Source organism: Bufo gargarizans, chromosome 4, assembly GCF_014858855.1.
Source record: "Bufo gargarizans isolate SCDJY-AF-19 chromosome 4, ASM1485885v1, whole genome shotgun sequence".
NCBI classification, from domain to species: Eukaryota; Metazoa; Chordata; class Amphibia; order Anura; family Bufonidae; genus Bufo; species Bufo gargarizans.
Genome location: NC_058083.1, coordinates 299,214,527 through 299,241,894, shown reverse-complemented (window position 1 = coordinate 299,241,894; position 27,368 = coordinate 299,214,527). Strand labels below are relative to the sequence as shown.

The window sequence follows — 27,368 nt, the reverse complement described above, 5'->3', positions numbered from 1 at the left end:
CTGTATATGCCATACAGAAAAACGGAACTGAAAACGGAAACACAACAGAAACAAAAAAGTAACAACGGATCCGGAAAAAACTGCCCGCAAAACACTGAAAAAGCCATACGGTCGTGTGAAAGAGGCCTAAATCTAAATTAAATCCTGCTATGCAAATGCAATATAGCTTTTCTTAAAGGGACACTTCCATACATAGAAAACACCCTTTTTTTTTTAGCAATTGGCAGGGGCTTCAGCACTTAGATCCCTCTTGCTATGTCACTGACATATAAAAAGTTTTGCTGAAGTACAGGTACTCTTTAAACTATATGGACAGACTAGCATAGGTGGAGGGCCTTCAAAAAATTATATTGAGAATATCATACACCAATTTTTATTTTAAAAAATACATATCTATATAAGTAGAATATTCACACGGGTTAGTAATGTTTGCTCAAATGACGGATAAACATCCTTGCAATATCATTGCGGGATCCAATCCCATTTTTGGGGCGTTTTACTCCTTTCTTTGGAGATCTGATAATGACAGTTGGGAGAATGGATTTCTCCAACATCTCCATGATGACACCCTCACAAGTCGTGCAAGATTCCGCTCTCCTTCCACCCATGACCTGGTACAGGCATGATTGTGTCTTTACTAGCACTAGGTTAAAGCAGGTCACGTTATATGTGAGCAATCATAAGACTGTCTGACCAGCTGATAAACTTATGAAGCATTCAGACTTTATTTCCAATCTCTTCTTATACAATGGATTCATTTCTCAATATTAAAATTCAATGTTGAGTTTTTGAAACAAAAAAAACTTTACATATTTACATGTAGCCAGACATTACAGCGACACAGAGCACAAAAATACTCATTTTGTACAGACTTTATGGAAAAATTGTGGAACCGATGATAAAGCCTTTACATTCAGATCAAACCCCGATGGACAGTGCTTGGTACAAGTGGGTACATGTTGAACGTCTTGTCGTAAGAGTAAAAAAACAAACCTTGGTTGGGTCAAAAAAGCTTTTTCTGCCTGATTAAATGAACATTTGGTTTAATCACAGTACATTCTGGTTGCTACAAGTTACCCCCACACACACTGACTAGGGGATAACTAACTGATCAGTGGTGGTCCACCTAATGGGACTCCGACAGATCCCAAGACTGGAGGACCCATTCCCCCTTCCTAATGAAGCGACAGTCTAGCATGTGCACTGGCGCGCCATTCTTTTTGTATGGAACTGCCAGAGATTACAGCAGAGTATAGTGCTTGATTATCTACAGCCGTCCCATACAGAATGAATAGAGCTACATCAGGACACTGGAAAGGGACAAAGAGTCCCAGCAGTCGGACCCCCACAGATAATTATTATCCCCTATCCTGTGTAGTAACTGGGATCCTCTTTAATGTACAGAACTATTTATAAATATTTCTGATGGTGGATCGCACATGTTGTGAATAGTCTGTGTAAAGTAATGATGAATCCAAAGTTTTTGAAGTTGACCTTCATGAATATATACATCTTCTAACCAGCTGGAAGGTGTTCTACATAGTCATTCAAGCATTCTGCTGCAAACATAACTGGCCTCAACCTGCAGAAGAGAAGCTTAAGTTACATTTCCCGTCATTGACAATGGAGCTCATCAACATAGTACAGAATGCAGCATATATGTTGGTTGATGTCTGAAGACTGCCAGAAAAGAGTCTAAAGCTTGCTGATGGGCTACAGTAAAAGCAATTTAGCCTCAAGAGGTCTCCTGTTCTAGCTGAAGGTTACTCCTGCTCCAGCTGTGCGCACACAGAGAAAAGACTGTTGTAAAATCCAATAGAGTAAGGAATATTATTAAGTTTCCTCAGAAGACCAGGTACATTTGAAATGGACTCAGTTTGTAAACTCAAGTGCTGGGGGTTTAAGGAATATCAAGAGTAAAAGATCCAGCAAGTTTTGTAGATTGAGAAGACCCCTTAAATCGGATTCAGGAGAATGTATCACACAATGGTATCAAGATGTACAAGCGACAGCATGCATGTAAGAAAAAAACATTTCTGATATTTTAGAGACTTTAATGTATTTTTTTTTTTATATATAAACAGATTCTTCACGTGGCACAGCTTGTTTTTCGTTACTTAGTCACCATACGATATTTTTCAAAAAGGGTACTGCATCTTGGCATACTCTATAGCAACAGAACAACCAACTCTGGAAGATACAACGTAATGATTGCGGAAACAAGTGGGGTCTACTACAGGAAGAGTTCTCTCAAATATTACATGGCAGCCAACACCCAAAAAATGAAACCTAAAATACTAGCAGTATGTCTGAATTACAAGATATAGCCGAGTCACTGGTGAAAACTATAGTTTGTCAATATAACTTTAGTGTGGTAATAAATACTTTGGTCCTACTCTGTTCAAGGCAGTGCTTGAATATGTTCAGGCCATTGGGCAGCAAAAAGTCACTGGCTGGAGGCAACATATGCAGATCTGGATGTGTCTCCCAGATTCAGTTCATGTGTTGGCAGTGCATATTTTTAGATGCCACACCAGCAGAAGAGGCGCAGCAGGATGATTTTTTTTTCAATCACTTAGTCACAATTGTGTTATACCAAGTGCAGGGCCTGAAAGGGAAGTGCATGACACCAGGACTTAAAGAATGCCACAGAGTCATACAACCAGCCCTCATGCCCTGCAATTGGCACAAGGAAGTCTTTCAGTTTTACTCAGGTTGGTAATGCTCCACGGCTGGAGACTGGACTTTATGGCCGGATATATTCTGTCTACTTTCCATATTTTTTTTATTTTTTTTAAGGATCGTGTATCAGAACAACAGCATCAGACTAATTATTACATAGGAGCTTGTCACCTCCAAACTCAGATTCAAAATAAGCATACCGCAATGTAGGGTAGGTGCCACGAAATATAACCACACCTCACCTTGTTGAAATCTGGTCCTCTAATCCTGGGAATAGTTTATTTTCATTATTATGCAAATACAGTTTAAATGTGCACCGTGGGCAGGGCTGCTCCATAATGTGCACCTGCCTAAGGATTGGGCAGCGTCAGCCCTGTTCATATTGCACTGGATACCTAATTTGCATAAAAATACCATGCATTTCCCAGGATTACAGGACTGGATTTTCACAAGAATGGTATGGTCATGATTCGGGGGCACCCCACCCTACATGGTGGTATGCTTACCCTGAAAAAAAAAAAATATATAAAAAAAAAAAAAAAAAATGATTTTTAAGGACTCCCTTTAATTCTCAAAATGAATATAAAGAGCATTGCTCTAGAATACATGAGTAAGATGATCCATGTATATCAAGCCGGCAATTTTTTTTTTTAAAAACCCTTACTTAAAAAAAATAAAAATAATATCTGGAATATATTAACAAATAAATAATACAATGTGTGCTGACATGTAATTTCAGTGCAAATTCTTAGAAGACCTATTCAAGTTCTCAGTACCTGTAGTAGTTAATATATTTGACCTGGGATTTGCTTGTATAATTTTCTATTTGAATATACTTGATGAGAAGGTTAGGAAAATCTCTCACATGAGATAGATTTGGTGCTGCAGAACACAGAATATCCTGTTATTACGGAGGTGAACTATACGCAGCCCCTGTACAATGCGCATCCGCAATTCTGTCCATACCACGACAGCAGCTGGACGGATGATGACCCAGGTGGTCACCAATAATGCACCCAATACTGGATATTCTACTGGCACGTCAGGTTGATGAGCAGGGTGAACAGTAGACTCCTAAACAGCATCGCAGCACCACTGTCCATGACTCAGTCATCTTTGCAGATCCTCTTCCAGAAGAGCTGTGAACACTGTGCGCTATAGAGACACCATTATAACCAGGTCTATGGCAAATGACAAAACCGTATCCGGGGTACAAACTGTGAACTGGACTGACTGAATCACAGATTGCTTGTAAACAGATGCATTGAGTCCCTTTTGGAGGAAGCTTGAACCGGCCCAAAAGAAAGCGAGGTCACTTCCCAAGCCGCTGCTCACAGCCCGCGTAGCAACGGAGAGCATGGAAAAAGTCTTCATATTGGATATTAACATGGGATGGTAGAGAACTGAAAAAAAAGGAAGGCACATTGCATAAATGCTAGACAGTAGCCATGTAATTCCATAATGCTACCCTTCAGGACCAATTTACTTCAGTGGGTCTGTGTGCATAAGCGTTTTTCACCCATCAGTCCTGCGTTGCGTGAGAATCGCAGCATGTTCTATATTCTGTGTTTTTCACACAGTTCTGGCCCCACAGAAGTGAATTGGGCTTCACAGTGAAAAACGCGTTGCACCTAAATGCAATCTGTTTTTCACGGATGGTTACCAACAGATGTTGTTTGTACGTTTTTTTTTTTTTTTTATCATGTGCGTCAAAAGCACAGAACGCACCCTAAGATAATCTGTAAAGCTTGTGTGAAAGAGACCTTAGGTAAATCTGGTAGTCTTTTCTGACAGAAGAACAGACTACTGGAATTATCGTATCCAGCATAGCCAGACACCATCGGAGCCCCTTTCTCCATAATGGGATCTGTTGGGTTTCCGGCATGAATGTCAGCTCTGTGCCACAAAAAGTACCTCTGCATGCAGCGTTTTGTTCTGGCAGAGAGCTAGAATTCACATTGGAAACCTGAAAGATCCCATCATAAGGATCCAGCGGGCAACAGCGGTGTATGGATATGCTGGATACAGCAATTTCTGTAGTCTGCTCCTCTGACAGGCAAAGACTACTGGATTTACCATAAACAGATGTGGACACTGTCCGTAAAAAAAAGGCATCAGATCCTCAGAAAAATGACAAGTGGAATCCGACTGGTTGCTACGGGCAACTAAGCTAGTTTTCCTTTACACCACTTTTGGTAAAGTCTCCTCCACTCCAGCTGCAGCGTTTCACTCAACGCACCGAGATAATCTGTAACGCTCGGGTGAAAGAGGCCTAAAGGAATATGTAATATATATTTTTTTTAATTACTAGAGTTTTTAAATATCTTGGACAACCCCTTTAAATTTAAAACAATAGTAAAATATGCTGGAAAGGAGAGAATTCATTTACTTACATAATTTCTGAAAGTCTTATATGCCATGGCAGAAAACCTAATGTGCTACTGGTAGTGCCAAATTTTAATATTAGATCAGGGTCTGGAAAGTTGTGTGTACCTGGAAGAAGAAAAATAAAGAAAAAATAAGAAGGTTAAGGAGTGCCTAACAATTGAGCCCAATTCTTACACCATGTTTAGGGTACATTCACATGTGGCAGATCTGTTACTGAGGGGTCTGTGTACTAACACACAGGGTCTGTGTACTAGGCTATGTGTCCTTAAAGGAGACATTTCAAGATGGGCAAGTTTTCAAATAACTCGGAAAATCCCTCAATATATTCTCTTTAAAGAAACCTGATCAAATATAAGCATATACGAAATATAGAAAAGCCACGGCTGACCTCACCGGCTGCTGTATCCTAGAATTATAATCTCTGGTTATGGCCGCCTTTTCCCCATGTATCCTTAGTGTGCACCAGACGTCAGGCCTCTATTCATCCCTATGAGTCTGACATTGAGGCCGATACAGGAATGACTAGAATGTCCGACTACCGATCCACACTAAAGGTGCTGCGTGAATCGGCTAATCTTATTAGGGGAGGGGGTGCACATGGAGAAGGAGCCTATAACTCCACGATTCAGTGGCTGGCAAGCTAAATTGGTGCTCTACCACATGTCTTATGTAGATTTCAAACTAAACCAACAATGTAAAAACACACATTAAAGCACTTAAAGGGGTTCTGCACTTTCATTTAACTGATGATCTATCCTCTGGATAGATCATCAGCTTCTGATCGGCGTGGGTCCAACACCCGGTAGCCCCGCCAACTGAGAAGGCAGCGGCGCTCCAGCAACGCAGCGGCCTTCTCACTGTTAACCGCCGGCCCAGTGATGTCACGACTAGTATCAACTAGCATGGGCGTGGCTAAGCTCCATTCAAGTGAACAGAGCTTAGCCCCGCCCACACTAGTTATGATGTCACTGGGCCAGCGGTAAACAGTGAGAAGACTGCGTCGCTGCTGCCTTCTCAAACAGCTGATCGGCGGGAGTCCCTGCTGTCGGACCCTCGCCAATCAGAAGCTGATGATCTATCCAGAGGATAGATCATCAGTTAAATGAAAGTGCAGAACCCCTTTAACAACAGGGTGGCACTATATAAATTACAGGTAATAGAATTACAAAAACTGTCCAGCTTTCATTGATTGGTGACACATTGCCAAAACAGCCATAACCTGAAAACAGTACAAGATTATGGTGAACGGATTACTTCTTAAAAGGTGGTCGAAGGCATCTACATCCAAGTCTGCCGGTGTCTTCTGTCGGTCTGCTACTAGTTGACAAAAATTCTGAGCAGCTTTCACCATGTTTGGCTTCCCGTCCTCTGGAGACAGCACCTTTAGCACAGGCAAATGGAGAAAAGCTGTAGATATACAAGACATATGTAATATCATTAGTCAAGAGCATTATCACATTTTGTATAGGGTTAGAAAAACATGGCGTTTTCTCCCAGAAGCATGGGTATTCTGTTCTGCTTACTTTTATAGCTGTCAGTGATTCCCATAGAAAATTGCCATTTTCAGTGGGGCCAACTGATTAAAAAGCAAGGGGGTCAATTATTAGATATACAGTACAGACAAAAAGTTTGGACACACCTTCTCATTCAAAGAGTTTTCTTTATTTTCATGACTATGAAAATTGTAGATTCACACTGAAGGCATCAAAACTATGAATTAACACATGTGGAATTATATACATAACAAAAAAGTGTGAAACAACTGAAAATATGTCATATTCTAGGTTCTTCAAAGTAGCCACCTTTTGCTTTGATTATTGCTTTGCACACTCTTGGCATTCTCTTGATGCGCTTCAAGAGGTAGTCACCTGAAATGGTCTTCCAACAGTCTTGAAGGAGTTCCCAGAGATGCTTAGCACTTGTTGGCCCTTTTGCCTTTACTCACCAGCTCACCCCAAACCATCTTGATTGGGTTCAGGTCCGGTGACTGTGGAGGCCAGGTCATCTGGCGCAGCACCGCTTTACTCTCCTTCATGGTCAAATAGCCCTTACACAGCCTGGAGGTGTGTTTGGGGACATTGTCCTGTTGAAAAATATATGATGGTCCAACTAAACGCAAACCGGATGGAATAGCATGCCGCTGCAAGATGCTGTGGTAGCCATGCTGGTTCAGTATGCCTTCAATTTTGAATAAATCCCCAACAGTGTCACACATCCTCCTCCATGCTTCACGGAGGGAACCAGGCATGTAGAGTCCATCCGTTCACCTTTTCTGCTCCGCACATAGACACAGTGGTTGGAACCAAAGAGCTCAAATTTGGACTCATTAGACCAAAGCACAGATTTCCACTGGTCTAATGTCCATTCCTTGTGTTCTTTAGCCCAAACAAGTCTCTTCTGCTTGTTGCCTGTCCTTAGCAGTGGTTTCCTAGCAGATATTCTACCATGAAGGCCTGATTCACACAGTCTCCTCTTAACAGTTGTTCTAGAGATGTGTCTGCTGCTAGAACTCTGTGTGGCATTGACCTGGTCTCTAATCTGAGCTGCTGTTAACCTGCGATTTCTGAGGCTGGTGACTCGGATGAACTTATCCTCCGCAGCAGAGGTGACTCTTGGTCTTCCTTTCCTGGCGAGGTCTGCATGTGAGCCAGTTTCTTTGTAGCGCTCAATTGTTTTTGTGACTGCACTTGGGGACACTTTCAAAGGTTTCCCAATTTTTCGGACTGACTGACCTTCAGTTCTTAAAGTAATGATGGCCACTCATTTTTCTTTACTTAGAATTTGTATTATGGCAAGAAAAAAGCAGCTAACAGTCTATCCAGTAGGACTATCAGCTGTGTATCCACCCGACTTCTCCACAACGCAACTGATGGTCCCAACCCCATTTATAAGGCAAGAAATCCCACTTATTAAACCTGACAGGGCACACCTGTGAAGTGAAAACCATTTCAGGTGACTACCTCTTGAAGCTCATCAAGAGAATGCCAAGAGTGTGCAAAGCAGTAATCAAAGCTAAAGCTGGCTACTTTGAAGAACCTAGAATATGACATATTTTCAGTTGTTTCACACTTTTTTGTTATGTATATAATTCCACATGTATTAATTCATAGTTTTGATGCCTTCAGTGTGAATCTACAATTTACAGTCATGAAAATAAAGAAAACTCTTTGAATGAGAAGGTGTGTCCAAACTTTTGGTCTGTACTGAATGTAATTTTGGCGTATATCTGTCCCAGATTCGATTGCAAAGGGGATTTTTCCCCGCTCATGACAGGTCTATAAATAAAGGGGGAGTGGATTAGGGTCGGACTGGCCAGCCCATATTATTTAACATTTTCTACACTTGTTTTAGGCGTATTCGCCAGCAGGGAAGCTGCAGTGGATTTAGACAGGTGGTGGATACGCTGAAGTTAAGCAGAGGCAAGCTACTCCACCTAACTTAGGCACATCATTCGCCAGCACAGGTTTAACAAGTCCGGCGTCTAAATCGCTGTTCGTAAGAACTCTGAGGTGACTAATCTTCTTTATACTTATTATAGGGGTCCGTTATTCTGTAAATCACACACCTAAGCTGCTACAGGAAGAGGTGAGTAGTGCCTATCCTACAGCAGATGACACCTACATGGGCCTACACCAACCAGTGTAGATTAATCACAAGGGGATTTTTTCGTTAGTTTTGGAGAAGTCTACACTTTTTTTTAGAATCTGGTGTAATCTGGCTCAACAGGCTACTTACTGAGCAAAACTAGAGTGGTGTAAAATAGTTGCAAAGTTTTTACTAAAAAAGCAACAAACTCCCTATTTCTTAACCCCAGAATTCTGGGGTGCAGAGCTTGATAATGTCACGATCAGTGTGGGGGGAAAAAACCTCCACACTAAACACAGGAGGGAAGGGGAACAGTAGGCCTGGAAACTAGGGAACAGTGGCGTACCGCCAATATAGGCAGACCACGCCATTGCTATGGGGCCCGCGGCACAGGGGGGCCCGGAGCGCATGGAAGGCTCCGCCCCCTTTGTCTACTCTGCACAGTTTATTCACAAAGTTGTTTTCCCTCGGGTCCGGCCGTCCTGCTCCCCCCTCCCCCGACCGCTCCATGATCCAGGCTGCGGGCTCGCTCGTTCCCTGCATTTTACACTGGCTGTTTAGCAGAGCAAAGATCAGCAGGAGCAGGCACCGCTGAAGTACAGACAGAGGCGTGCGCCCAGAGTAGTATCCTTCTGCTGCGCTCATGTCTGCCTCAATTCATCATTACAGTGAGTTCAACTGCAGCACCCCCGACCCCCCCCCTCCCCTCCTGCTGCTAGACTGAAGGATCGCTCCGTCCGGACAGTGAACAGTGCACATAAACACACTGCCACAGTAAGAGGGGGAGGGGGGCCCTGTAGGCTCGTAGAGATGACTTAGGAGGACAATGTACTCAGATCATAAGGGTATCCTTGATGGGGGAGGGCAGCAGCAGCAAGCAGTGTTTTTGTGTGTGTTTTTTTAAGGGGGGGGGGGGGGGGTGTGTGTGTCTGTAGGCTAATAGAGGATTCAGGAGGACAATGTGCTCCAGTGTGCTTTCCTCCTACTCCTCACCCCCGGGCATTATGGGGGGCATTATAGGGGTTTTAAGTCCTTGAAGCTGATGCTGGGTGTGCACATAGCCACCAATCATATCCCCCCCACCAGCACATAAGTCACCTTTAGGAGGGAAGGGGGATATTATTGGTGGCTATGTCCACACTTAGCATCAGCAGCAAGGAGTTGAAGGGGTTATCCAACCCCTAATGCCCCCCAAAATGCCCGGGGGAGGGTTATGACACAGACAGGAGGAGCGATATGTATGCGGGCTCCTGCCCTGCACTCGTTCAGCTGTGCTCACATACATATCGTGCCCTGTATCCACTGTCCTGTGCCCACTCTGCTAAATCCTAACATAGCCCATCTATGCCCAGCTTCACCAAAGCAGACAGGCAGGAGCAGCGATGTGTGATGTGATCATATTTATTTCATGTATGTGTGTCTGTCCCTGTGTGTGTGTGTGTGTGTGTGTCTGTGTGTCTGTGTGTCTGTGTGTCTGTCTGTCCCTGTATGTGTGTTTCTGTCCCTGTGTGTCACCATCACCATGCCCACAGTGTTCCTATGTCTTGACACAGCTGCATCAGGACATTCTGTGCGGGGCAAGAAGAAGAAGAAGATGGAAGAGGAGGCAGCACCGCCAGCATGGAGTCCCGTGGGAGAGACACAGGGAGGCACACTAAGGAGGTAAGTAACACTAGCACATGATCTACACTAGTGTTATCTGTGGTTTTAGGCTACTTTCACACTAGCGTTCGTCGGTCCGCTCGTGAGCTCCGTTTGAAGGGGCTCACGAGCGGACCCGAACGCAGCCGTCCAGCCCTGATGCAGTCTGAATGGAGCGGATCCGCTCAGACTGCATCAGTCTGGCGGCGTTCAGCCTCCGCTCCGCTCGCCTCCGCACGGACAGGCGGACAGCTGAACGCTGCTTGCAGCGTTCGGGTGTCCGCCTGGCCGTGCGGAGGCGTGCGGATCCGTGCGGATCCGTCCAGACTTACAATGTAAGTCAATGGGGACGGATCCGTTTGAAGATGCCACAATGTGGCTCAATCTTCAAGCGGATCCGTCCCCCATTGACTTTACATTGAAAGTCTGGACGGATCCGTCCCAGGCTATTTTCACACTTAGCTTTTATATGCTAAAATAATGCAGACGGATCCGTTCTGAACGGAGCCTCCGTCTGCATTATTATGATCGGATCCGTTCAGAACGGATCCGATCGAACGCTAGTGTGAAAGTAGCCTTACATAGGACTGCAGGTAACACTACCACATTATCTACACTAGTATTATCTGTAGTGTTACATAGGACTGCAGGTAATACTACTACATTTTAGGTAATCAGAGAGCCATCACTGTGTTATCTGTATTCAGAGAGTTATCACTGTGTTATTTGTGCTGTTACATAGGACTGCAGGTGACATCTACTACATTATCAGTACTTAGATAGTTATCACTGTGTTATTTGTAGTGTTACATAGGACTGCAGATAAAACTTTTATGGAATATCCACAGGAGTGCCATAGATTCAGATACCTCAGGGTTTTGTTCCTACGGCATTCCCTTTACCGCAAAACTGACCTGTGCCCTTCATTCTCTGGGTCAGTACGAATACGTACTAACGTATGTATACATTTCTTTATTGGCAAATGGGGGTGTGGCGGGGGAGGAGCCAGGACAGGAGGTGGGATGGGCTAGGCATGGGTAGTGGGTGGGGTTAGGGGGCCCAATTCATATTCTTGCTATGGGGCCCAGTGATTTCTATGTACGCCCCTGCTAGGGAAGGAACAGGTCACCTCCTAAACAACTCTAATCCGGGCCCTAACTATCTATTAATTCGAATAGACCTTGAAGGTAGGAATATTCATATGCTGTATACCTAGGTCCTTATATCCCTATAAGGCCCTGGAATGAGGTTAGGACCAGAGACAACCCATTCATCCCCAGATGGACAAATGGAAGTCTCTGTATCAGACCCAGATACAAACAACAGGGAATATAACAAACACAAAATAATAAGAACAGACAAGACTTATCTGAAAGTAGACAACTGGCAACTCCAGAAGCACCAGAGAGTACAACTAACCAGTTAGTTAGAAAGCAGTAAGAAAATCTATAAATCGCACCTCCAAGAGTGAGAAGCGGCTACTTATGGGAAAGGTAGTTTACCAACAAGCAACACCCGAAGCAAGGGGTGTGGCATTCACCAAAACACAGATACAATAAGATTCACAGTGAACTTGTCAATTCAACCCACGAGTTGCCAGTCTCTCCGATCTCCTGGTACCTGCCACGGGAACGTCAGTGACCGATAACTTCCGGCCAAAATGGCAAAACTGTAGTTCTTCTATTACACACTGAGGAGCTTTGACAAGTACTAACGGCACCTGCAGAATTCTAGAAAAATAAAGTGTTGATCATGGGATTGAGGAGTTATGCACAACAGCTCTGATGTCTGCTTACTCAGCAACTGACTACAATCACCACAGGGAAATATTTTCTACTGTCATTTTTACAAAAAGTAAAATACACAATCCACAAGTATACGCCAGCATGTGACAAGAAGAATATTGCCCTTATACAATACTCTACCAGAACCCTACAGCTGTGTTACAGCCAATCCATCATTCCTCAGACATCAGCTACAAGCGCTATATGGCATACATGGATTGTAACGCTATTCCATAACGGAATGCCTTTATGTTCCATGGTAACGGAATCCATAACGCAATTCAGTGGAAATCCAAACTTAAAGGGCTTCTGTCAGCCCACTAAACCGTTTTTTTGGGGGGTGTTAATAATAATCCCTACACTGCGAGCTCCCTATACATCAGCTAAATATTCATTTTTGTTAAAAAGCAATTTTTATAATATGTAAATTACCTTGCTACCAGCAAGTAGGGCGGCTACTTGCTGGTAGCAGCCACATCCTCCTCTCATAATGACGCCCCCTCCGCTGTGTGAGTGACAGGGCCAGGGAACGGGATCGCTCTCTGCTGGCCCTGTTTGAATTCAAAATATCGTGCCTGCGCCGTACCAGTCTTTAATCGGCGCAGGCGCACTGAGAGGGATCGCTCTCTCGGCCGCTTCATCCTCAATGCGCCTGCGCCGGGTGTAGATGTGACGTCATCGGCGCAGGCGCACTGAGGATGGAGCAGCCGACAGAGCGGCCGCCTCTCAGTGCGCCTGCGCTGATGACGTCACATCTACACCCTGCGCAGGCGCATTGAGGATGGAGCGGCCGCCTCTCAGTGCGCCTGCGCCAATTAAAGACGGGTACGGCGCAGGCGCGATATTTTGAATTCAAACAGGGCCAGCAGAGAGCGATCCCCGTTCCCTGGCCCTGTCACTCACACAGCGGAGGGGGCGTCATTATGAGAGGAGGATGCGGCTGCTACCAGCAAGTAGCCGCCCTACTTGCTGGTAGCAAGGTAATTTACATATTATAAAAATTGTTTTAACAAAAATGAATATTTAGCTGATGTATAGGGAGCTTGCAGTGTAGGGATTATTATTAACTAAAAAAAAAAAAAACGGTTTAGTGGGCTGACAGAAGCCCTTTAAGTTCGCTCATCTCTACAGAGGGGAACATCTTCAAGGGAAATTAGGAGCGGTTTCCTCCTGTGCTTCTGCCAAAGTTCATTCCTACCTTTCAGTTAAATGTGGATCTCAAGAACCATGTGCCATCAGCCCTAGTACTTAATGAGTGTCACCCTCTGACCAAGGCTAACATTACCAAGCAGCAGCCTACACATTTGGGTTGTAGCCTACTAAAAACACAGGCCTCCTTTACACACTAAACAGCATCTGTATTTATATATAATTATATAAAAAAATAAAATAAAAAAAAATGAAAAGAAAAGAAAAAAAGAATTTTACTTGGGTTTATTTCATAGTATTTAACCCTTTCTACCTCGGGACAGTTTTCACTTTCCTGCCCAGGCCATTCTTAGCAAATCTGACATTTGTCACTTTATGTGGTAATAACTGTAAAACACTTATCTAATTTCCAAAACCCAATTTTTAAGCACCAGTTCAGGTCTGAAGTCACTTTGTGGGGCTTACATAATAGAAACCACCCCAAAAATGACCCCATTTTAGAAAATACATCCTCAAGGTATTCAGAACTGATATTACAAACTTTGTTAACCCTTTAGGTGTTCCACAAGAATTAATGGAAAATGGAGAGGAAATTTCAGAATTTTCACTTTTTTGGCAGATTTTCCATTTTAATCAATTTTTTTCCTTTAACAAAGCAAGGGTTAACAGCCAAACAAAACTCAATGTATTGCCCCGATTCAATAGTTTACAGAAACACCCCATATGTGGTCGGAAACTGCTGTACTGGCACACGGCAGGGCGCAGAAGGAAAGAAACGCCATATGGTTTTTGGAGGGCAGATTTCACTGGGATAATTTTACGCCGCCATGTCGCATTTGAAGATCCCCTGGCAGTTTTGTTGGTACTATTTTAGGGTACATATGATTTTTGGTTGCTCTATATTACACTTTTTGTGAGGCAAGGTAACAAAAAATTTGCTGTTTTGACACCGTTTTTATTTTTTTGTTATTTACAGTGTTCATCTGACAGATCACGTGTTTTTTTGTTTGTTTTTATAGAGCAGGTTGTTATGGATGCGACAATACCAATTTTTTGGGGTTGTTTGTTTCAGTTTTACATAATAAAGCATTTCCGAAAAAAGGAGATTTTTGTATAACTTACCAGTAAAATCTCTTTCTCGCTCTTCATTGGGGGACACAGAGACCTTGGGTATAGCTATGTCCTCTAGGAGGCGTTGACACTAGATAAAGCTGTTAGCTCCTCCCCTGGCAGCTATACCCCCTCCAGCCTGGAGAGAGAGCTTCAGTTTGTGAGAAGCAGTAGGAGAAGCAAGCTAAGAAAAAACACGGAACACCAACCATGGCAAAAGACCCAACGGGCTCAAACCATCAACTGCCACAACCGTGACCAAACAACAATACTGGGTGGGTGCTGTGTCCCCCAATGAAGAGCGAGAAAGAGATTTTACTGGTAAGTTATACAAAAATCTCCTTTTCTCGCCCATATTCATTGGGGGACACAGAGACCTTGGGACGTCCAAGAGCAGTCCGCAAGGGGGGGGAAAGAAACACAGACCCATGGAGCCAGCGCCCCTGCAGGCAACAGAAAACTGCTGCCTGCAAGACCAAGCTTCCAGAGGCGGTGCCCGCCGATGCATAAGTATGCACCTGGCAAATAATTGTGAATGAGCGGAGGAGGGCAGTAGCCGCCCCGCACAACTGCACGGCTGAACCTTGAACCATCCGAGCCCAAGAGCGCTAACCCCTCTGGTGAAAGGAGCCGCAACACTGAAGGGTGGAACCCTGCCCCGGGGACAGAAGTTCAAACAAATGCAGACGTGCAATTGACACCCTGGAGGCCGCCAATGTTATGCGAGGACCCTCCGGAAGACAAAACCAAGGCGAGCACGGACGCCGGAAGGAACTGGAGGCTGACAAACAGTCAGAGCCCTGACAAGGCCAAATGACCCAACTCCTGTTCCTTAGGGTGGGAAGGGGAGGTACGTAGTGATGGAAGGCCAGATTCTTCATTGAGATGAAAATCAGAGACCACCGCCGGGAGAAAGGAAGAACGGCCCCAGGGAAGCTCCTACCCCTGGCAGAACCAGGACAGGTTCAAGGGGAGAATTCCGGAGTGCTAAAAAGACCAAGGTCTGATCCCAGGCGGTAAAAGGAGGACGGCATGGAGGAACCGTACGGCTATTCCCTGTAGGAAGGAATTGAGGACCCCGGGTGGGTCAGAGGACGCTGGAAGGCCACACAGTGCCGAACCTATCCAGCCAGAACCAAAGCCCAAGCAAAAAAAAAAACCCCGATCCACCCCTGCTAAGGAGAAGCGCTCCACGGAAACGGAAGTGGTCCACCAATGTCCCCCCGAGCCGACCAGGTTTGACGGGAGACCGAGAAGCTATCTGAATGAGGCATGTCCAACCGCAAGCCAGGAATCAACACATTGGATAGTCAAAGGTAGTGACGATATGAGAATCATTGACGGAAGAACTCCGTTAGCGACCGTGTATCGACGGTGTAGCAAAACTGCTTGACGGAAGCAAACAACCAAACCAAGATTAGAGAGAAAAACTTCTGCCTCAAGGAGGAAGAAGAGAAGGGGTGTCCCGTTCCAGGAACAAAACTCCATCAACAGACGCGACAGCACCCCCGCCCATCCTGGCGTGGGGAGTCTCATAGTCTAGTCACGGAATGCGCAGCGAAAAGGCATGACTACATCGGACAGACATGCCGACACCAGTCAAGTATCGAGAGGTAGTGGTACACACCGGTAGCGCGCCCAGGACCAACGGTAGGAGACACCTGTAGGAGGAGGAATACAGGAACGTCACAGGCCAACAGTCGGTCCGGAACGAGACCGAAAGAAAAAGAAAAAACCACAGAACCAAAAACCCTGCATCACATAGATGAGGGGGAGTAGCAACAGAGGAACCACCAAGGTTTGCGGAATGGCCGTGAACCCCGAGCCAGAGAAGGAAGAACGGAAAGAGAAAGGGGGAAGGACGAAGCCCGTTTCCCATCCGAGACCAGCAGTATACAGAAGTAGCCACCGGATGAAAGCAGGGATGCCATACTCCGCCAAAAGAGGAGCCTATGCAGCGTACGCCACCGAATACGGAGACAGAAGAATCCGTCAACTGAAGAAGGAGCCGTACAGGAGGAGCCAGATTACGCAATGGCTACCACAGGACCCCCATACCGTAGAGGAATCCGGTAGAAGCCACGGTACCATACAGCCCCAGGGAAGGAGAGCTAACTTTAAAACGCTCCACCCGGGAAGGGCGCTGAACAGGAACAACTGCCCAGCAAGCGTCAGGGTAGAACCCCTACCTGTTAGAATGCCCCACTGTAGCGACTGCGAACGCTAGTACCCGCACAGGCTGAACAGGCTGCAAAACTAAACCAGAGTGCCAACCCAAACACTTCCCACATCAGGAATGGTGGAAGAGAGTAAGGAGTCAGTGTAACACTTGGCCCTGTTGGCACGTAAACCATATATGTGCAATGGTGTACGCACCACTACTGATGCGGACAATACCGTTACCGACTGGGACAATGGAAACCCATAGAGATGGGAGTTTCTAGGACACAAGTGGTTTTGGGCAGGAGTTATAATCCTGCCCAAACCCAGCTCCAAAGGAACACAATGAGGAATAGCCACCGTATGTACTGGCGGAACTCATATAGTACTAGAGTAAGCGTACCGAGCACCGTCAAGTACCGACTGTCGCCACGCCCCCAATGAAATAAGCGCAGGCACCTAGAGCCGTGGCGCAGTTGAATTGCAGAATCTGAAGATGTACAGATACTCCCCCCGCTAGTGATCACTAGCGAAAGAGAGTAAGGCAAGTAGTAAGCACAATGACGCGCAACACTCCGCCTAAGGAAGGATAGTGCGACAGCCGGACCGTATCCAAACTGGTGCCACAGGCAGACACCCCACCAGGAAGGGGGGTTAATACCCACGGTGAAAACTAGTGCATATGGCAATCCTGTACCCTATGGGAGAGCAATTAGCACCCGAGAAAGGAGGTAATGGATACAGTACCCCTTGTAACCAGTGAGAATGGAAACACTCCACCAATGGAAGGAGCTAATGAATACGGCAGGTACAGAACCCAGTGGAGGTACAATTCCGCCACCTACAGAAGGGGGAATGCACTGAAAATAGTGTTATTGTACCTAGACCACCTATGGCAGGGGACAAAGTATAAAGGTGAAAACCGGATCGTAGTAGTGCAATTATACCGCCTAAGGAAGGGGGTAATGCCCACGACGAGTGCTGCTGGCCACCGTAGACGCAACCTAAGGAGATTGATTCGGATTCACGTCAAGGCCCGAATCAGTGATTCTCCTCACCCCCCCTCCCTTGGGCGGACCCACTCCCGTGAGAGAGGGTGCACCTGAGCGTGACCCTAATGCGCGCAGGTATACGCATTAGAAAATCGCCCCTAGCAGTCGCGGACTGCGCAGTTGGGGCTTATCAACCAAACTACCTGGGGGTGGATTGGGAATAGAGGTCCTGTATACAAAAGGAACCTGCGGAGAATTATCAACCCAACAACCCTAGAGGGTGGCTTGGGAATTTCCAGTTTTTTTCCCCCACTGGAATCGCGCAGGTGGGGAATTATCAACCAAACGACCCCATGGGGTGGATTGGGAATTCCAGAGGTTCTCCACAGTATGGCTCAGGTAGATGAATATCGACCAAACGGCCCCGGAGGACGGATTGGGATCCCGCAGAGATCCTTAACTGAATTGCGCAGGTGGAGAATTACGGGAATACTTCAGCTGTCCTCCTGTGAGTTGCGAAGGTGGAGAGTTATCAACCAAACGACCCCGGAGGGTGGAATGGGAATTCCAGAGGTTCTCCGCTGTATTGAGCAGGCGGAGAATTATCAACCAAACAACCCCGGAGGGTGGATTGGGAATTGCGGAGGCTCTCCGCTGTATTGAACAGGTGGAGAACTACCAACCAAACGACCCCGGAGGGTGGAATGGGAATCCAGAGGTTCTCCGCTGTATTGAGCCGGTGGAGAATTATCAACCAAACGACCCCGGAGGGTGAATTGGGAATTGCGGAGGCTCTCCACTGTATTGAACAGGTGGAGAATTATCAACCAAACGACCCCGGAGGGTGGAATGGGAGTTCCAGAGGCTCTCCGCTGTATTGAACAGGTGGAGAATTATGACCAATGACCCCGGAGGGTGGATTGGTAATTGCAGCGGTCCTCAACTGCATTGCACCGGTGGAAAAGAATCAACCAAGCTTCCCCTGAGGGTGGGTTGGGAACTGTCAGAGGTCCTCCACTGGTCCACGCAGGTGGAGGATTATCAACCAAACGGCCCAGAGGGCGGAGTGGGAAACTACGGTAAGAGAGGTCGTCACATGTCCGGGGCAGGACACGGGCCCATTTTCGTGCCGCACAGTCAGAGTGGACATGACTGAGTGGAGTAGGGCCTGAATGGAGGTAGACATTTATTTCCAGCTTCATTGAATTTTTTTTTTTTTTTTTTTTTTTTTTTACTTTTTAAAAACTGGTCTGCCTAGCCTCAAATGGATAAGAGGCAGGAAGGAGTTAACAGTGCAATAAGCAATTTTTCTAGGCCATCCAACCCCTGATAATCCGGAGCTGGCCCAACAGAAGTGGCTGGCCGGAAAGGGTTAACCAATAACGACATTAGGTCTAGGGGCGGTGCTGATGAGGGCGGGGCAGCGGCAGCTAGGCGGGAATTATTCGCGCCGGTCCGCCACCCTCCCCCTCTGAGTCGCGGCCTAGCAGGTCGCGAACCCAGGGCCTAAAGTTCCGATGCACAGCCACCCCGGACCCTCCCCCTCTGTACTGAAGTCAGCCGGAGGGTGGAGGGACCCGGAGCGGAGCGCGACACACATCCCGCCTGAGAAGCCGCACCGCGGCCGGGATGACAACAGGGGAAGGAAGCCTATAGGCCCCAAGAGAAGCCGGGGCCTAAATTTGCAGCGGCGCCCGGAGGACCGGGATGCTCACCCCGCGGCCGAAATCGTGACAGCCGGAGGTCCATGTCAAGTAAGTGCCCCGCGGCGCGAGACAACCGCAAGGGGTCAGATGTCCGCGAACGGCCAGGGGCATTAACCCTTTCGGAGCTGCGTGCTTGACGCCTGCTCCCGAAAGAGTAAAATGAAGGATACTGCAGCAAGTGGACGCCTGCTCCCGAGACGGACTGGGCTCCAGTCTTTTGCCGGAGGTGCCCCGGGGAAAAGATACATTAACCCTCTAAGAGCCGGAAGCAGTCGGCCTAGAGGGCAAGTGAGAGGGGGACCGCGTGTCGCATGGCGCCCGCCGGATTAACCCCTGCTCTCTTTCAGGGGTCTTGTCATAGTTGAGTAAAGCCCCCTGGCCGTTAACCATAGGGCGACCCAGACTTTCAAAGATGGAGGGAGGGGCAAGATGTCTTCATACTCACCTAGTCCCATGTACTCACCTCTCTCATCCTCTTCTCTTCACCCTCCCTAAGTGGACCTCAAGGTCACCTTCTCCAGCAGGGTCACCTCCTCAGCAGCTGGCACCGGAGTGGCAGGCGTCTGGTATGGCGGGAGGGTCTTCTCTTTGGCGGACCTAGGTGACCCCTTGGCTGGCGGGATGCAGGGGAGCGAGGCTGCCCTGGTCCACTTTGTCTTCTGTGGGGGAGGCAGCAGTGCGGAATCGGCACTGGCGCAACTCGACCCCGGGAGAACAGGGAGGCGAGGCGACCACTGTTGTCCCATCTGAATTTTAAGGAAGGAAAAAAAATAAAATCTTCAGGAGATCCCTGCAGAGCAGGGAGGTCTTGCCTTCTATTGACACTAGAAAAAACTGAAGCTCTCTCTCCAGGCTGGAGGGGGTATAGCTGCCAGGGGAGGAGCTAACAGCTTTATCTAGTGTCAACGCCTCCTAGAGGACATAGCTATACCCAAGATCTCTGTGTCCCCCAATGAATATGGGCGAGAAAAATGTATTTTTTAGTGTCTCCATATTCTGTCTTATGTAAGGGGTCATTTTTTCAGTGTAAGATGACGGTTTGATTGGTACTATTTTAGGATGCATATGATTTTTTGATCGCTTGGTATTACACTTTGTGATGTAAGGTTCACCTGAGAGGTTGGGTAATGTGATATTTTTATAGAACTGGTTCTTACGGACGTGTAAGAACCATCTCTAAAATCATGTTTTAGTGTCTCCATAGTCTGAGAGCCATAGTTTTTTTTTATTTTTGGGGCGATTGTCTTAAGGTAGGGGCTCATTTTTTGCGGGATGAGGTGACTGTTAAATTGGTACTATTTTGGGGGGGCATATGATTTTTTGATTGCATGGTGCTGCACTTCTAGTGATGTAAGGTGACCCCAATTTTTTTTTTTTTAGCACAGTTTTAATTTTTATTGTTTTTACGGTGTTCACCTGAGGGGTTAGGTCATGTGATATTTTTATAGAGCCGGTCGATACGGACACGGCGATACCTAATATGTCCACTTTTCTTTTTTTCCCTGTTTTTAAAATATATATTTATTTTTTACTTTATTTTTGGGGAAAGGACGCTGGCGCATACAGCAGGGGTCCGACTATCAGTGATTGCCGGACCCCGCTGCTGATCGAGCGGGCGCAACTTCTGCACACACCTGAACAGCACGCCATAATAGTGCTGCGCTGGGTGGCAAGTCACGTCCAGCTGCGCCGTACTATTACGGCGCTCGGCGGGAAGGGGTTAAAAGGGTTTTCCCAAGATATTTTTACTGATGACTTACCCTCTCTGGATAGGTCATCAGTATCTGATTGGCAGGGGTTCCAGTTGTCGGACCCCGACCAATCAGCTGTTTGAGAAGACACTGGTATTCCTGTGAGCACTGTGGCCTTCTCCGTGTTTACTAAGCACAGCGCCATACATTGTATAGTGGCAGTTCTTGGCCTTGCAGCTCAGCCCTAATCCCTTCTATAGGGCTGAGCCGCACCTAGGCTGTGAGAAGGCCACGGCGCTACTGGGAGCAGCAGTGCCTTCTCAAAAAGCTGATCCCCACCGATCACATACTAATGACCTATCCTGAGGATAGGTTATAGGAAAAATATATCGAAAAACTCCTTTAAAACATGCATTTTTTTTCCTGTTTTTATGTTCTATAGAAAAGCAATCGATAAACTGGTCTTTATTTAAAAAATGTCAACAATATCTGTTCTACGGACTTCATTTTTATCGTATCTGCAGACCAATTCTTTTTGTTTTAGAGCTGCTGCTCTGCTTGCTGGATTTGTTGACCTTATCCTGACAGCTCATAAACACTCATAGCTAAATGCTTATCAATCCAGAGGGAAAAAAGCAGGCTGGTTTGAAATCTGCATTTATACAAGCAGGCAAATAACGCAAGTTTGTGAGTGTTTGTGCGTTTGATTTTTAAGTGTGTGTTTGTATTAAGTGTGTGACTTTAGATTACGTGACTTTAGATTCAGGGACTTTAGGAGGGGACTACAGCAAGTTACATTCTTATCACTGCACTATATTAGGGCTGCAGCTAACGATTATTTGAATAATCGATTAGTTGCCGATTAATTTCTACGATTAATCGGGAAAAACAACAAAATTACAAAACAGAGGTTTATATGATCTTACTTGAAAAATTATGTTCAAAGGCCATATTAAAACAAATTGTGGACGGCGCAGTTATGGAGAGGGGGGATCTGTGGACGGCGCAGTTATGGAGAGGGGGATCTGTGGACGGCGCAGTTATGGAGAGGGGGGATCTGTGGACGGCGCAGTTATGGAGAGGGGGATCTGTGGACGGCGCAGTTATGGAGAGGGGGATCTGTGGACGGCGCAGTTATGGAGGGGATCTGTGGACGGCGCAGTATGGAGGGGATCTGTGGACGGCGCAGTTATGGAGAGGGGGATCTGTGGACGGCGCAGTTATGGAGAGGGGGATCTGTGGACGGCGCAGTTATGGAGAGGGGGATCTGTGGACGGCGCAGTTATGGAGAGGGGGGATCTGTGGACGGCGCAGTTATGGAGAGGGGGGATCTGTGGACGGCGCAGTTATGGAGAGGGGGATCTGTGGACGGCGCAGTTATGGAGAGGGGGATCTGTGGACGGCGCAGTTATGGAGAGGGGGATCTGTGGACGGCGCAGTTATGGAGAGGGGGATCTGTGGACGGCGCAGTTATGGAGAGGGGGATCTGTGGACGGCGCAGTTATGGAGAGGGGGATCTGTGGACGGCGCAGTTATGGAGAGGGGGATCTGTGGACGGCGCAGTTATGGAGAGGGGGATCTGTGGACGGCGCAGTTATGGAGAGGGGGATCTGTGGACGGCGCAGTTATGGAGAGGGGGATCTGTGGACGGCGCAGTTATGGAGAGGGGATCTGTGGACGGCGCAGTTATGGAGAGGGGGATCTGTGGACGGCGCAGTTATGGAGAGGGGGATCTGTGGACGGCGCAGTTATGGAGAGGGGGATCTGTGGACGGCGCAGTTATGGAGAGGGGGATCTGTGGACGGCGCAGTTATGGAGAGGGGGATCTGTGGACGGCGCAGTTATGGAGAGGGGGATCTGTGGACGGCGCAGTTATGGAGAGGGGGATCTGTGGACGGCGCAGTTATGGAGAGGGGGATCTGTGGACGGCGCAGTTATGGAGAGGGGGATCTGTGGACGGCGCAGTTATGGAGAGGGGGATCTGTGGACGGCGCAGTTATGGAGAGGGGGATCTGTGGACGGCGCAGTTATGGAGAGGGGGATCTGTGGACGGCGCAGTTATGGAGAGGGGGATCTGTGGACGGCGCAGTTATGGAGAGGGGGATCTGTGGACGGCGCAGTTATGGAGAGGGGGATCTGTGGACGGCGCAGTTATGGAGAGGGGGATCTGTGGACGGCGCAGTTATGGAGGGGGATCTGTGGACGGCGCAGTTATGGAGAGGGGGATCTGTGGACGGCGCAGTTATGGAGAGGGGGATCTGTGGACGGCGCAGTTATGGAGAGGGGGATCTGTGGACGGCGCAGTTATGGAGAGGGGGATCTGTTGGTGGCGCAGTTATGGAGAGGGGGATCTGTTGGTGGCGCAGTTATGGAGAGGGGGATCTGTTGGTGGCGCAGTTATGGAGAGGGGGATCTGTTGGTGGCGCAGTTATGGAGAGGGGGATCTGTTGGTGGCGCAGTTATGGAGAGGGGGATCTGTTGGTGGCGCTGTTATGGAGAGGGGGATATGTGCACTGTTATGGGCATAACAGTGCACAGATCCCTTTCCTCATAACAGTGCACAGATCCCCCTTCCCATAGCAGTGCCATACACAGACCCCCCCCTCCTCCCCATAGCAGTGCTATACACAGACCCCCCTCCCCATAGCAGTGCCATAGACAGATCCTCCCCCCTCCCCATAGCAGTGCTATACACAGACCCCCCTTCCCATAGCAGTGCCATAGACAGATCCTCCCCCCCCTCCCCATAACAGCCCCGGCCCCGATGCTTGCATCTTTATTTTACCTTTTTACAATGACGCTCCCGCTCCTGTAACAGCCAGGCAGAGCGGACGGCGGCGTAACGTCACTCAATCACGTGACGCACCTGCTCCGCCCACTTCATGAATGAAGGAGGCGGAGCAGGCGTGTCACGTGAGTGACTGACGTTACGCCGCCGTCCGCTCTGCCTGGCTGTTACAGGAGCGTCATTGTAAAAAGGTAAATAAAGATGCAGCGACCGCCCGCACGCCCGCCCGAATAGCAACGAATCGGCGATTATTCGATAACGTCGACAACGAATTCAGTTATCGAATATAATCGATTACATCGATTAATCGTTGCAGCCCTACACTATATTGTATTTTTCTCTTTTCTTGTGTAATCCCCACTTAGTATGTGTTCCATTATTGACAGCGCAGTCCAGTGCACATCTTGTCTAATATATACAGTCCTGGAACAGCTGTTTGTGGGTGCATATCTTTGTTCAAAATGTGAACAAATTGTCAGTTTGGAAATCGCACATAGAGTATCTAACCAGGCGAGTTTCAACACTGAGAAGCGTTGACAATTTGGAAAAAGAGTTTGCTGCTTGGTGAGCAAGCACTCTATGGGGTAGATGAGGGGGAGGGTGGTAGCGAGGAGGCTGAGGAAAGTGAGGTAGCTAGCTGGATAACAGAAAACGGGGTAGAGGGAAGAGTGCCAGGGAGGCTAGCCCTGATCTGACACACCCCAACAAGGTTGCACGTTTGGCAAATGAGGGGGATGTCAGTTCAGGGAGAGCACTGCTGCAGCCAGACACTTCCTCCGCCAGTCAGGGGAATGTCAGCTCCAGTAAGCAGGGGACCAGGAGAGCAGGGCAGGCCAGACAGGTGCTGGTAGTGGGAGACTCAATTATTAGGGGTACAGATAGGGAAATCTGTCACAAAGACTGTGATCACCGAACAGTGTGCTGTCTTCCTGGCACTAGACTTCGACACATCACGGATCGGGTTGACAGATTACTGGGAGAGGCTGGAGAAGATCCAGCGGTCATGGTTCATATCGGAATTAATGACAAAGTTAGAGGTAGGTGGAGCGTCCTTAAAAATGATTTTAGGGATTTAGGTCACAAGCTTAGGGCAAGGACCTCAAAGGTAGTATTTTCCAAAATACTACCGGTACCATGAGCCACACCAGAAAGGTAGCGGGAGATTAGGGAGGTTAACAAGTGGCTCAAGAACTGGTGTAGGAAGGAGGGGTTTGGGTTCCTGGAGAACTGGGCCAACTTCTCTGTCAGCTACAGGCTCTATCGTAGGGACGGGCTGCACCTCAATGGGGAAGGGGCAGCTGTGTTGGGGGAGAAGATGGCTAGAAGGTTGGAGGAGTGTTTAAACTAGGGACTGGGGGGGGGGGGGGTAATTACCTTATAGGATGGGAAGATGGTGCAGATAGAGACCGGGGAAGGAATGGATGGAGGGACTAGAACAGTTCAGAAGGAAAGGTGTAGAGTAAAAAATATACATAAACCTCTTAAATGTATGTATACTAATGTCAGAAGCCTGACTAATAAAACTGGTGAACTGGAATTTGTGATGTGTGAGGAGGAATATGACATAGTGGGAATAACTGAGACATGGCTGGATGATAGCTCTTACTGGGCGGTTAATGTACAGGGTTACAGTCTGTTTAGAAAGGATCGCCAAAACCGGAGAGGGGGAGGGGTAAGCCTTTATGTAAAGTTCGGTCTAAAGCCCACACTCCGGGAAGATATAAGTGAGGGACATGAACATGTGGAGTCCAGGTAGGTAGAAATACATGGAGGAAAAAACAATAATGAATTACTAATAGGAGTTTACTATAAACCACCTAATATACCAGAGTCCACAGAAAATCTACTACTAAACGAGATAGACGAGGCGGCAAATCATAATGAGGTGGTTATTATGGGGGACTTCAACTACCCAGATATAGACTGGGAAACTGAAACTTGTATATCTGATAAAGGAAACAGGTTCTTGGCAATAACCAAAGACAATTACCTATAGGCCGGTAAGTTTAACATCTGTCGTGGGTAAACTGTTTGAAGGTTTTCTAGGAGATGCTATCTTGGAGTACCTCAAGGAAAATAAGCAAATAACGCCATATCAGCATGGCTTCATGAGGGATCGGTCATGTCACACTAATTTAATCAGTTTCTATGAGGAGGTAAGTTCTAGACTTGACAGCGGTGAATCAATGGATGTCGTATATCTGGACTTCTCCAAACCATTTGACACTGTACCACATAAAAGGTTAGTATATAAAATGAGAATGCTTGGACTGGGAGAAAATGTCTGCATGTGGGTAAGTAACTGGCTCAATAATAGAAAACAGAGGGTGGTTATTAATGGTACACACTCAGATTGGGTCACTGTCACTAGTGGGGTACCTCAGGGGTCAGTATTGGGCCCTATTCTCTTCAATATTTTTATGATCTTGTAGAAGGCTTGCACAGTAAAATATAAATTTTTGCAGCCAACACTAAACTGTGTAAAGTAATTGACATGGAAAAGGACAGTATACTGCTACAGATGGATCTGGATAGATTGGAGGCTTGGGAAGAGAAGTGGCAGATGAGGTTTAACACTGGCAAATGTAAGGTTATGCACATGGGAAGGAATAATGCAAGCCACCCGTACATACTAAATGGTAAAACACTGGGTAAGGCCGAATGCACACGGCCGCGTTTCACGAGTGTATTACTGTAGTATAGCGGCGGCATGAAGCGCATGGCGTCATAGCAACCAGTGACGCCGTGCATTCCTGCTCGCAGCCGGAATCCAGGCCGTGTTACCACAGACCTCTCACTAACCTGTAAAAACCAGAGTCGGGCAGCTGCTGCCAAGGCCAATAAGATAATGGGTTGCATCAAAAGGGGCATAGATGCCCGTGATGAGAACATAGTCATAACAATTTACAAATCACTAGTCAGACCACACATGGAGTACTGTGTACAGTTCTGGGCTCCTGTGAACAAGGCAGACATAGCAGAGCTGGAGAGAGTACAGAGGAGGGCAACTAAAGTAATAACTGGAATGGGGCAACTACAGTACCCTGAAAGATTATCAACATTAGGGTTATTCACTTTAGAATAAAGACGACTGAGGGGAGATCTAATTACTATGTATAAATATATCAGGGGACAGTACAGAGATCTATCCCATCAGCTATTTATCCCCAGGACTGTGACGAGGGGACATCCTCTGCGTCTGGAGGAAAGAAGGTCTGTAGACAAACATAGAAGAGGATTCTTTACGGTAAGAGCAGTGAGACTACGGAACTCTCTGCCTGAGGAGGTGGTGATGGTGAGTACAATAAAGGAATTCAAGAGGGGCCTGGACGTATTTCTGGAGTGTAATAATATTACAGGCTATAGCTACTAGAGAGGGGTCGTTGATCCGGGGAGTTATTCTGATTGCCTGATTGGAGTTGGGAAGGAATTTTTTTCCTCTTAATTGGGGGAAATTGGCTTCTACCTCACAGTTTTTTTTTTTTTTGCCTTCCTCTGGATCAACTTGCAGGATGACAGGCCGAACTGGATGGACAAATGTCTTTTTTCGGCCTTATGTACTATGTTAAACTGATAAAATATGGCTTCAATTCAAGGGGTTCTGTCACTTGAACAAATAGCATTTAGCATGCAGAGAAAGTAAATACAAGCCACTTACTAATGTATTGTGATTATCCATATTGCTTCCTTTG

At 47.0% G+C, this 27,368-nt stretch overlaps 1 protein-coding gene across 2 annotated transcripts in view; it reads right to left on the bottom strand.

Annotated features, from left to right (window-relative positions):
• Positions 1-701: 701 nt before the first annotated feature.
• Positions 702-27,368, bottom strand: part of NUS1 (NUS1 dehydrodolichyl diphosphate synthase subunit) — a 33,055-nt gene continuing 6,388 nt past the window's right edge. The window contains exons 3-6 of one of the 2 annotated variants that reach the window (XR_006388660.1): positions 6,325-6,477; positions 5,076-5,175; positions 3,459-4,085; positions 702-1,582 (exon numbers count right to left, since the gene is read on the bottom strand). Coding sequence is in view for 1 of the 2 variants with exons in the window: in XM_044289813.1 (XP_044145748.1) it covers positions 3,995-4,085; positions 5,076-5,175; positions 6,325-6,477 (344 nt within the window). In the remaining variant the exon portion in view is untranslated. Of the gene's footprint in view, positions 4,086-5,075; positions 5,176-6,324; positions 6,478-27,368 lie in introns of both variants that reach the window. The other variant, XM_044289813.1, reaches the window with a different exon arrangement.